This window comes from Dromiciops gliroides, chromosome 2 (genome assembly GCF_019393635.1).
Source record: "Dromiciops gliroides isolate mDroGli1 chromosome 2, mDroGli1.pri, whole genome shotgun sequence".
NCBI lineage: Eukaryota > Metazoa > Chordata > Mammalia > Microbiotheria > Microbiotheriidae > Dromiciops > Dromiciops gliroides.
Window position 1 is genome coordinate 342,602,830 of NC_057862.1, and position 12,889 is coordinate 342,615,718.

At 39.9% G+C, this 12,889-nt stretch overlaps 1 protein-coding gene across 1 annotated transcript in view; it reads left to right on the forward strand.

The window, feature by feature from the left end:
• Nucleotides 1-12,889, forward strand: part of DOCK2 (dedicator of cytokinesis 2) — a 500,741-nt gene that overhangs the window by 76,869 nt on the left and 410,983 nt on the right. The window contains exons 15-20 of the mRNA XM_043986513.1: nt 3,110-3,208; nt 5,747-5,819; nt 5,926-6,029; nt 8,939-9,122; nt 9,306-9,403; nt 12,096-12,185. Coding sequence (XP_043842448.1) covers nt 3,110-3,208; nt 5,747-5,819; nt 5,926-6,029; nt 8,939-9,122; nt 9,306-9,403; nt 12,096-12,185 — 648 coding nt within the window. The remainder of the gene's footprint in view (nt 1-3,109; nt 3,209-5,746; nt 5,820-5,925; nt 6,030-8,938; nt 9,123-9,305; nt 9,404-12,095; nt 12,186-12,889) is intronic.

A 12,889-nucleotide genomic window follows, 5' to 3' on the forward strand; every position in this document is an offset into this window, starting at 1 on the left:
CTCGAGTTTCAGATTGATTTATGTAGCCCTCAGTCTCCCCACCAACCCAGGCTGTTCCTCAGTGGTATAATAAGCCACTTCAAAGTTTTCAGTTTTATCTTCAAAGCTCTGAGACAAAACGGGACTATCTCAGGCTTGGGCTTAGGGATGATTGTGGGGTGGGGTTCTTTCAAACCTTAGGAAACTGAAAATTCTCACCAAGGTACAAGATGATCTTTTGAGACTCTCTGCACTCATCTGCAGGGATTTTACTTTGTTGATCAGTCTTTGTTCCAGAATCTGTAAGCCATGCAGAATTTACTGACGCTGCTAAAACTGTAAACCTATAAATATAACCCAGTGTTCTGGCTTAAGTCAGAGTCCAGGTTACTACAGAAGATGTTCCTATGGTGCCTTACACATTAGATTCCCTGCAGTACTTCAGGAATCAGTGAGAGGCAGCATGGTATGGAACATGTAGCATGGTCCTCAAACTTTTTGGTTTAAGGACCCCTTTATACTCTTAAAAATCGAGAAACCCCCCAAAACTATTGTTTATGTGGTTTATAGCTTGAAATATTTACTGTATTAGAAATTGAAACATCGTAGCATTATTATGAAATTAGTTTTGACCTCTAGGTCCTTCTGAAAAAGGTCTCAGGTAGCTCCACAGGCCCCACACTCACTCTCTGAGAACTATTGGTATACTGAGTAGAGTCATGGACTTGGAGTCAGAAAGATCTGGATTCAAATCCTGCCTCTGACATTTAGTAGCTGTGTTACATATGGGCATGTCACTATTAACTCTCTAAGCCTTAGTCAACTCATCTGAAAAATGAAGGAATGGGACTAGATGATTCACTCAGGTCCCTTCCGGTTCTAGATCTATGCACCCTGGTGTTGATGCTTCCTCCACAAATACAGATCACAATTTCTCTGCTATATGAGTGATGGTATTCAAGAGTTGCTGTGGCCAACCTGGTGATGGTCCTCTAGGAAGTTAGCCTGACTTTATTCCTTAAAAGATATCAATGAAAGTTCCCACTGGGCCCACACTTAAATTTTGTACTTTGGGTTATTTCTCTGACATGAAAGAAGAGGACTTCAGTGGATATTCTAAGATCTGACTCCCTTTTTCTTAATTGCATTGGATTTGAAGTATCTTGAAAGTAAGCTTGTGAGTTTCAACATCTCAATAGGAATTTAAAAGCCCAAAACCTTTTCCTAAGGTCATGCATCATGGACCTCTTCCCCCAGCCTCTTTGAAAGTCAATCTCTTCTCTAGATATTTCTTTCAAAAGGAGTCTGGGTCCTGGCTCTCAGACAAGTGAGATTTGGTCATAAATAGAATCAATTAGTGGGTAAAGCACAAGACTAAGAGTCAAGAAGGTATAGATTTGAATCCTGTCTCAGACACTGACCAACTGCATGGCCCTTAGCAAGTCTCTTGACCTCTCTCAGCCTCAGTTTCCTTTTCTGTAAGATAATACCATACATCACTAAAGAAATATGGACTTTTATTTTTTGAGTAGAATTTTTCTTCCTTGAAAGCCCAGGATAGAAGGATGAGTTCTTCTGAGACAAGCAGGTTTTTGTTTCTCATAATTCAGTTGGATTCGACAGGTATTTAGTATATATACCTTGGTCCTATGCCATGATGGTCATCCTGTGCTGCCCCTTAGAGCCTCTCAGTCCTGGGCCAATCATTGAACCCTTCACTTTCCCAGGTAATTCTGTACAACTAGTTGTAGAGCAGGTTCTGATCTCCACTGATATTGTTTTTATGGCAGTGAAATAAAAGTTGTGGTGAAAGAAAAAAGACATGTATATATAAAGAGTTGTGTATGTATAGGGTTTTTAATAAACATTTGAGAATTTAAAACATCTTAGTCTTTGGAATTAATAAAATAGCAAAATATCATAATAACTTAGTAAAATAAAATAGAGAACATTCTTAATATGTAGTAAATTAATAACACGCTACATATATTTTCTCTTCATAGCTAGTATACACACCACACACATCTTCAGGCATTGCAGGAAGTACTACAGTGGATAAAGTACTGGATTGGAGTCAGGAAAAACTAGTTTCAAGTCTTCCCTCAGACACTTGCTAGCTGTATAATGCCAGGCAAATGTCTCTTTACCTAATGTCAACTTCAGTTTCACCTTCTTTAAAATGGGGATATTAATAGAACTTGTCTCATACGATTGTGGAAAGGATCAGATGAACTAACACATGTAAAGCATTTTGCAAGACTTAACAGTGTCATATAAATATTATCACTCTTCTTCTTCTTGCTAATGACAATAATAATAATCCCTTAGACTTGTTTCTTGGTAGGCTGCTACCACAAATAGAAGTAGAGGGAATAAAATTCCTACACCCTACAAAATCTCTTTCTTACTCAGGGTTGCAGTGTGGGATCATAAAGTTACCATAGAAAGCATTTAGATCCATCAAATCATGAAGTTACAGAGTTGGAAAGGTTCTCCAGATCCATTTGGACCCACCCACTCATTTTATGGGTAAAGTGGCTTGCTCCAAACAACACAGCTCTTTAGTGATAGCGCCAGCCATAAACTGAAGGTCTCCTTATCCATGGGCCCATGGCCTTTTGATTAGACTCCCCTGTTCTCTCTGTGCCAACCTCACTCTCTAACACTGATGCCCATATGCTTCTAAATCCTGCACATTTCCCCTTCCCAATGTGTTCACATTAGAAATCCATCAGAATGAGTTGCTGCTTGGTTGCTTTGAGCCTGTTTGTAAACTTGGTGCACATTTAGATTTAGGAAACAAATCGGATTAATAAGACCAGTGGTGCTCAGTAACTACTGGGCCCGTTACCATTTACAATAAGGCGTCATCAGCGCCAGCCTTGCTTCAGTGCGTTCCAGAATGCAAGTAATAGAATTTCTGTAGTTAAGCAGCTGTCACTTCCAGGGGCTGGAGTGCTCATGGATAAATCTGTAATGTGGAGGAGAAATGATAGGTACCTGCTGGGAGGGTTGGGAAAGAGGGAGGATTGTTCCAGGTAGCTTGGCCAGCCAAGACATTGGCACCAAAGTTGTCAAAGAGAAGAAAACTGAAATCCACAACTTTTTCTTTGTCTTCCTTTTGGGTTAGAATGCCATTTGTGTGGGAGCTGGAGACAAGCCTATGAGTGAGTACAGATCTGTCCTCTACTACCAAGTCAAGCAGCCACGTTGGATGGAAACAGTCAAGGTAGGGTAGAAGTTGGGGAAGGGGCTGGTGGTGGATGAGGGAAGAAATTTATGATTTGACTCACTGTTCTGGTGGGCATTCTTCGTCTCAGTAATCCAGTTAGCATTTTGGTGAATGTGCGTTAAAATGTTTCGCCACCTAAGACCTACAGTTCTGAGTATGCAGAAGACCAATTGATAGAACTTTAAATGATATTTCAGTAAAAATTTGGAAAAAGAGGCTGCTAATGCACTGGAAAGAATGTTGGATTTGGAATCAGAAAACCTGGGTTCAAATGTTGGAACTGTCCCTTTCAAGATGACTAGAGTTGGAGTAGCCACTTTACCTCAGTTTCTTTATCTGTAAAAAGAGGGGGTTGAATTGGATGGTTTCTGAGGTCCCTTCTGTCTCTGAAGTTACGTTCCTATGTTAATTCTAATTGTGATCATCTATTTTCAGCACCATGAAGTGTTTGATCTAGAGTAAGGAAACTCTGGGTTTAAAAACTTACCTTGGATGCTTACTAGCTGTGTGATCTTGTACAATCTCCTTAACCTCTCTGGTCCTCCTGTTTTCTCATTTGTATAATGAGGAGGTTGGACCAGATGAGGTCTGAAGTCCCTTCCAAATCTAAATCTATGATTCATGTCTAATCCTGTGGACCTGGTCCAATATATTATTAGAAAGGAAGAATAAGAGCAGGGAGGATGGTGACACAGGAAATAGAAGACATTGTGTCTGCTGGAGAGATGTTGATAATCTAATGGGGGAGATGGATTAGACTTATGAAAAGGGCACAGTGAACCTCATATAAACTCATTTAAACCTTTATAACTCATTGTGCATCCTTGGGTAGGTCAATTAACCTCTGAGGACCTCATTCTTAAAATAAGGATCTTGCCAACCCTAATACTCTGTTATTCTAAGTTTGGAATTTGGCCAGGGGCCCAGTAAGAGACATTTCACCATCTCAGTCCACATTGCATTATAGTTTGCAACACTTCTTCCACATCTCCCTCTCCCTCACAACCCTAACCTTGTCCCTCAGACAAACCCAGCCACAGAAACACTATATATGTTGGCATTTGTTTTCAGCTTTGAGTTTTAAAAACTTTGAAGCATTGATGCCTTCAGTCATTTTTTCAGTTGTGTCTGACTCTCTATGACTCCATTTTGGAGTTTTCTTGGCAAGGATACTAGAGTGGTTTGCCATTTCCTTCTCCAGCTCATTGAAGAAAGTGAGGCAGACAGGGTTAAGTGACTTCCTGAGGGTCATATAGCTAGCAAGTGTCTGAGGCCAGATCTAAACTGAGGAAGATTAGTCTTCTTGGACCAGTGCTATATCCACTGTGCCACTTAGCATACCTTGCATGCTATTTTCCCAAGGGGAGGACTTTTTTCTCCCAAAAATTCTTTCCCTTCTTTGAAATTTTTGACCTTTGCTCTTCTCTGATCTAAGCAGGATGCTATATAGAAGATGAAGATGGGAGGAGTCATTGAACACTTTCAATGCCCTTGCCCTTATCTTAAAGAGATAGAATAGCATATAGACTTAGTAAAGGATGATAAGCTCATGCTCTGGGCAGAAGAAGGTTCCCTAAAGCATGAATCAGTAACAGGCTTTAAGGTGGACCTTCATAGGATCATAGATTTAGTGCTATAAGGGATATTAGAAGCCATAAAATCCAATTTTCCATTTTACAGATAAGGAAACTGACACAGAGAGCCTAAGTGACTTGCCTTGGTTCACATAGCTAATGAGTATCTGATGTGGGATCTGAACCCAGGTCTTTCTGACTCCAATTTTGGCATTCTGTCTAATGGGTGCCATGGCATTCTTTTGTGCTCTTTGCTCACAATTTTAATTTAGCAGACTACTTAGATCAGGTTATAGTGGGATTAGTAATTGGAAACTAGGGATGGGAATGGTTGGAACAAGACTTCAGGGATCTCCATCCAGTGCTACTGGGATGATTTGCATAGGGTGGTCAAGGAGGTTAATGGTCCTTGATTTTTAGTGTAACAGAACTTGTTAGAGAGAAATAGCAAGGAGAAGCTCTGTGTATAATCACGGATGGGATTTAGCCCCAGGATTTTTTTCTGAATCTAATATTTATTGGATTAAAATGTGTTATTAATTTGCATAAATGAGGCTCCTCAAGCAAAGCCCCTAATGACCACACTTAATTTGCTAAGCATTGATGCAATTTCCAGAACTCCTGGAGTATGAGAGTGAAATGTACGTTGTGCAGTTTGCAGTGCATAAAACCCTGTGCTAAAGTTATGTGACTTTTATATCAATTTGGGGAGATTCATTTTTCCCCACTATAATCTACAGTCTTATTTTTATTGGCTGGGGATGCAATTTGGCAAATGGATTATATTTGGTATTTTATTTTCTCTTCATAGTTAGTCCTTGTGTAATTTCTTTATGGTTCATCAGATTTGATGGATGTGTAATAAATCAGTGTGCAGAGCCCTCAGTGGAATGGATTGGGTGGTGTTGGGAATGGGGATGTTAACCCTCTGTTTCTTGAGTCCTGGTCCCTTTTTGCAAAGGTGGCTGTCCCTATTGAAGACATGCAGAAGATCCACCTGCGTTTCATGTTCCGGCACCGGTCATCCCTAGAGTGTAAGTGTGCAGCCCAAGGAGCTGTCAAGGACCCTGGTGGGTGGGGCAATGGGATGACTGGCCTCTCTAAGTTTCTCTTCTCTGACAACAGATTTTCCATTTACAGCTAAAGATAAAGGGGAAAAGAACTTTGCCATGTCCTATGTGAAGCTGATGAAGGAGGATGGAACCACTCTGCAGGATGGGTGTCATGATTTATTAGTCCTGAAGGTACAATAGCATTTTTCCTTTTTTCTTTATTTTCTTTCTTATTCTGAACTTAACAAACACCAAATAAAATGAGCATTTCCATATACTTTGTAGAACAGAGGGATGGTATTGGACATAAAACTGTGAATCTCTATTATGTAAAGCTTGCTTTTCTTCTTAAGTATATAATAAATCCAACATGTAATTTCCAAACTTCCTTACTTGTTTGTGATTCCTTCTGGCCTTCCTTCTGTTTTCTTCTCCTTTTGGTGGGGGGGAGGGTGAACTCTATCTCCACCTACACCGTACTCCCTTTTTCTTTAGTTGGGAAAAAAGAAAAACAAAACCATTGAAACAAAATTCTATAGTCAAATAAAACAAATCCCCACATTGGTCATGTCCAAACAAAAAAAAAAGGTATCATAGTTCATCTTGAGTCCTCCTCTGTGCAGAGGTGGGTAGCATGCTTCATCACTGGTATTCTAGAATTGTGGTTGGTCACTTCATCGATCATAGCTCTTGAGTCTTTCAAAATTGTTTATCTCTATAATATACATCCATCTTTCTTAATCAGTTTGGAAGGTTGTGTGTGTTCACATATTTCTGTACAGACTGAATTTCAAATGCTTTCAGGGAAAGTATAGATCTTTCAGAGAAAGTATAGACATTTATTGAGGTAAAGGCAATCTAATAAGAATTACTTGAGTGATAAAGGAGAGCCAGGACGTAATAGGATTATGTTGTTTGATATACTTAAAAATGTGTGCATATTTGGAGGTGGTGGCATGGACTTCAGAGTATGGGTTTACACTCATCTATCTATACCCTTTCACCTCAGATTTTGTTACAGTGATTTATATTTGCAAAATAAAAACAGTGAGTTTAGAAGCAAAGTGAGAGAGTGATCATAAAAACATACCTAACTAGTAGTGTACACTGAGTTTTAATCAATGATCTTGACCTCACTAGCACAATATTTTATCTGAATTAACTTGATATAGACCAATAATAGAAGTGCTAAAATGCTAAGTACATAGTATATACTAGAATATCTTTAATGTACTTACTAGAGTTTAAATATAGATGATGATGTATAAAATGTTTGAGAGACATAATTTCTGGCTAATTAATCATTGTATTAATCATGCTAGCATATGATTAATAAAAGAGGTCAGTGACACTCTTGATTGCTAAAGACCCCTTATAGAACCGACTCAATGCTTATATGCCCTTGGAAGAGTCAGTGTTCCTGAGGGTGGCAGTGGACTCTGATTGGTTAACAAGTAATGAGAAGAATGAATATTACAATAAGAGATGGACCTATTCTAATGAAGGGCTAGGAGATGTAACTTTGTTTATGTCATTTACTTCCAAACCTCTCCCAGTCTTGGCAATCAAATTAAATCATTTATTCCCACCCAAACCTAAATAGAACACAATGGAATTCCCTACCTGAGTGGGGTATGAATGAGATTGAGGAGAAAGCTAATTGTATATTATAGAAATAAACAATTTTGAAAGACTCAAGAGCTGTAATCAATGAAATGACCAACCACAATTCTAGAATACCAGTGATGAAGCATGCTATCCACCTATGCACAGAAGAGGACTCAAGATGCACTATGACACCTTTTTTTTTTTTGGACATGACCAATGTGGGGTTGTTTTGTTTGACTATAGAATTTTGTTTCAATGGTTTTGTTTCTCATTATCAACAATCTTTCAGATGCTGACTTGGCCTATTAGAGAATACAGTTTCAGAAAGAGTTAAATCCTTTGTTTTCCCAATATTAACAATTAGTTATTTAATAATCATTTCTCTCATATATATAGATCATTATTATGACTGTAAATTCAACATTTATAGCAAATACTAGTGTACAATAAAATCAAATATAGTATAAATTTCTTACTAAAGTTCCTTTCTTCCCTACTTTTGAACTTTATATACCACTCAGGAAATATATTGATCATTTTTACAAAGAAAAATCAAACAGATGAGTAACAGAGAAATGAGAGATATGTTTGTTGGGTGTCCCATCATATATAGAGTGAGGATAGCAGTGTGGTACAGTGGAAGAAGCGCTTTATTTGGAGCCAGACAGAGCAACTGTGTTCAAATCCTGATTCTGCCTCTTAGTATCCACATGACTTTGGCCAAGTCATTTGACCTTTTGGGGCCTCAGTTTCCTTATTTGTAAAATAATGCAGATATACATAGGTGCCTTCTAAAGTCTCTTACACCTTTAAATCTGTGATCCTGTGAGTTTCACCTTAGACTCTGATTGGGACGGGAATGAGCTAGAGCTTGCTACACTTTGATTCTTCCTCTTTTATAGAACAAGGAAATGTGACAAAGATTAAGGGAAGCTAGGAATGAATCCTGATGACCTAGCTTCCAGCTCATTGCCTTTGATTTTTTTTTTTAAACTCTCAGTTCTCTGTCCTGTTGATAGGGAGGTGAGGGAAGAGGATATAAATTAGTGAAGGATAATTTTCTAGTCTAAAGATAACTCTTCTCTATGTAGAGAAAATTTGGTTTAGGGTAAGTTGTCAGTCTCTGTAGGAAGGCCTCAGCAATTTTATTCTGTATTCCTCTATCATGCTTTCTGGAAATGGACAGATAGCAGGTTCTTAGTAACTATACATTGAATTGAAACAACCAGTTTGTATGCCCCCATCTGCTGGATCACTTTTTTTCCATTAAACAAACTCTCAATGCTCCATTTTACAGCACAAATAGATCCAAATTCCCAGTAGAAGTTCAGTAATTCCCTGCTCATTCGGTCCTTTCATATCTGACCCCATTGTTCTTCCTCTCTGTGACCCATGCTTTTCATGACTATCTAATAATTTGGTCACTACCATCCCTGACTTGTATCAGACATTTGGCTCTTGTCGTGGAGGAGTAACCTGGGTATTGTTTTCAGGGGGACAGCAAGAAGATGGAGGATGCCAGTGCTTACCTGACTCTTCCTTCCTATCGGCACCATGTCGAAAACAAGGGCTCCACCCTGAGCCGGAGCTCCAGCAGTGTAGGGGGACTCTCGATCAGTTCCAGAGATGTGTTCTCTATTTCCACCCTTGTGTGTTCTACAAAGCTAACTCAGAATGGTAATGGGATTGCTTAGGAGGGTGGGGTAGGGTTGGGGTAAAAGGGGGGGTAGTGTTTGTGTTTATTATATTAAAGAGGAAGAGTCTGTGTGTGCAAGGAAGAGGAGGGAGAATCAGGGGAAGGCAGGAGGCCTGAACAAAAGGTCCTAATCTGATTGATAATGTGTCTTGTCTGTGTTCTAGTGGGTCTGCTAGGTCTGCTAAAGTGGCGTATGAAACCTGAACTACTACAAGAGAATTTAGAAAAGCTGAAAATTGTGGATGGAGAAGAAGTTGTGAAGGTTGGTATGAATCTCTTTATTATTTTTAATCAAATTCCTTTATATGCATAGAAACATTCACATACATCCAAATTTGGGCATTGAGAGACAGAATTGGGTTGTCTCTGAAGGGGGTTAGAGAGTCTCTCTCCCCAAAGGAGTATTGAAAATGCCTATAAAATAGGTCATAGAGAAAAGGTTATGGGATTTTGAATTAAAAGAAAATTTAGAGATCATCTGGCCCCAATCCCTCATTTACAGATCCAGATATGAGATCCAGAGGTAAAGTGAGTTATCCAAGATCACACACTGACCAAGTAGAAGACCTGGGCTTTGAACTGAAGTTTCTAAATTGAGTGCTCTTTGTATTATTAACATCTGTCTCAGAGAATCCCTGGTTGCTTTAATGAGTTAATTCGATGACTCCCTTCTACAATACATAGTCTTTCCTGATCCTCCAGCTACCTGTACTTCTCCCCCCCTTGCTAATATTATATCAATTTTGTATCTCTGTATCTCTTCCTATCTATCTATCTCTCTATCTCTCTATCTATCTCTCATCTCTCATCTGTCTATCCATGTTTGTCTCCCCAGATAGAGGTTGTTGAAGACAGGGTCTCTTTTCCTTTTGCCTTTTTATCTCCAATGCCTGGCACTTAGTAAGTACTTAATACGTGCTTGTTAATTGATAGATGTACCACAACAGAGTGCCCCAAAGTATCTTGGGAAATCATTCTCAGGAAGCTTTGATTGGTGCATTGCTGTGTCTAGTGGACTGTTTTGCACATAGTAGGTACTAGGTCAGCATGCTGTTAAGGTTTGCAGCTATGGGACTGCAACTGGTAGTTTTTTTTTATTATAACCCATTGATTGACAGGAGAGTTAGGAAAATACAATTGGTTTGACCTGCTTATCGAACTTGATAAGGCAGAGATGAAGAAGGGAAAAAAATCTCAAAGGATGGAGACCTGACTATATAGCTGAGGTCTCTGCCAGCACAAGCAGAGTGCTGCAGGTAATTTTGGCTATGTCCACTTGGTGACAGAGAGGGGATATAAAGCATTTCAGGTGTTGGTCTAATTAAAGCAGCTCTTTTCTCCCCACAGTGCAGATTAAGGAAAGTACCTCAGCAGGCACTGTGACCTCATTTACATCAGGAGTTTTGTGTAGTCAGAAAACCAAGGAATAAACACTTTGTGTGGCAGAGCCCCCATCCCAGAGACTTTGGGGAATATTGAGCCACACCCTCTGAGGCAGGCAGGCTTGGGGTATTAGAAAGAGTGTTAGTTTTGGAGTGAAGACCTGGGTTTGAATCCTGCCTCTGACACTTATTAGCAGTGTAAACACTAACCTTGATGAAACTGGGTTTCCTATTCTGAAACATGAAGATCCAGGAACCTAGTGGTTTGGTGGATAGAGAGCTGAACTCTGAGTTAGGTAGACTGAAGGTCGGGTTCTACCTCTGATAGATGCTGGGCCACTTGCTTGACCACTCAGTGCTTCAGGCAACTCTCTAAGACTGTGTCTCAGGTAAGGTGCTGATATGCATTTTTAAGGGACTTTCCTCTCCTGAGAGTTTCCTACACTGAAAAAACCTACAGATCCAGTCCCAAAGCAAAGCAAAATAAAACAAAACTATGGAGATGCTAATAATAATAATGAAAACAATAATAAGCATTCATATAGAATTCACTATGTGCCAGGCAATATGCTAAGTACTTTACAAATACTCACTGTTTACTCCCAACAGCCCTGGGAGGGAGGTATTATCATTTCTTCATTTTACAGTTGAGGAAACTGAGGCAACCTGAAGTTTAAGTGATTTACTCAAGATCACACAGCTAGCAGACTTTGAATGGAGGTCTCCTTGGCTCCTGTGATCTATCTTAGCTGCTGCATAATACTTGTGGTACCTACCTCACAGGATTATGGGGAAAGTCAAATGGAATATGTATAAGTACTTTTCAGACTCTACAACTCTGTAGAAATGTCTTCTATTATTACTTTACTTGATGGCATTCAAACTAGGGACAAGAAGAAACCTGTTGCAGTGAAGAGAGAGCCAGCCTCAGAGTCTGGGAGACCTGGTTCAAATCCTACTTCTGACACAACTGGCTCTGTGACCTTTGTGACCTTGAACAAATGACTTGACCTTTCCATATTGCCAAGCAACTCTCTATAAGACTATAGACTCTAACTTGTAGGAGAGTTTCTGATCTATATTGGTTAGGGGGAGCTTCTTCCTTGGAAATTTTCTATATCCATGAATACACAGGTCCAGATCTCAAAACAAACTAAACCAAACCAACAAAAAACAACCCTAGAGTACAGACTATTATTCCAAACTGGTGCCCTGAGTGCCTATATCTAACTACCTCCAACATGTACTGCACCAGTTTCTTTCCAGGAACCTGTTTGCCTTTTAAAGCAGTTTACTGACCGTGTGAAGGTAGTGAGTGGCACAGCATAAAGAACACTCCCTCTGGAATCAGAAGATGGGCAGTCAAATCCCTGCTCAGGCTCTCACTACTTCTGTGATCATTTCACCTCCTTAGGCCTCAGTTTCCTCATCTGAAAAATCAGGGTGTTATACTAGATGGCCTCAGAGGTCCCTACTAGCTCTGCATCTAGGATCTTCTGAGTTGTTATGTCAGAAGTCCCATGTTCCCTGTCTGTGCCATTAACTCATGTGAGATTTCTTTTTTTGCCCCAGTTTCTCCAAGATACCTTGGATGCCCTCTTTAATATCATGATGGAACATTCCCAGAGTAATGAATATGACATCCTGGTCTTCGATGCCTTGGTAAGAGGGTGGTGGAAAGCTGCAGGGATGCTTTGAATTCAGATATTGATGTGTACTGTACTTTGAGACCTCATGGGATTGACATTTGGACAGATTGATGGAATCGTGTTTCTTTCTTTTTTTTTTTTGGCGGGGCAATGGGGGTTAAGCGACTTGCCCAGGGTCACACAGCCAGTAAGTGTCAAGTGTCTGAGGCTGGATTTGAACTCAGGAACTCCTGAATCCAGGGCCGGTGCTTTATCCACTGCACCACCTAGCCGCCCCCTGAATCGTGTTTCTTTTAAGAGTCAGACTTTCATTTATAACTGCAGTGGAGTGGGAGGAAAGAAGATTCTAAGTCTCGATGACAAATTTATGTTGACTGGATATATGGGAAGTAGGATACTAGGAAGTATCTAGGTTGCTTTTGCTGACTCCTCGGGGTTAGCCCAAAACCTAGCTGAGAGCAATAGGACTTTCTGGGACTTCCTTACTCCTTTTGGGCAGCCCTGTCTTGTCTCAGTGCCATCCTATTGCCATCATGCTGTCCTAGGTTCCCTTCCATTGTAGCCCTCCATCAAGGTCTGACACCCATCTAAACTCATTGCATTCTTTTTCTCTCACAAAAAAAGTGACATTCTTATTGTCATGGAGAAAAGTCAGCAAAGATGTTAATGACCAATTATGGCTTAACTGGTTGCCCCAACCCAGGAATATTTACATTC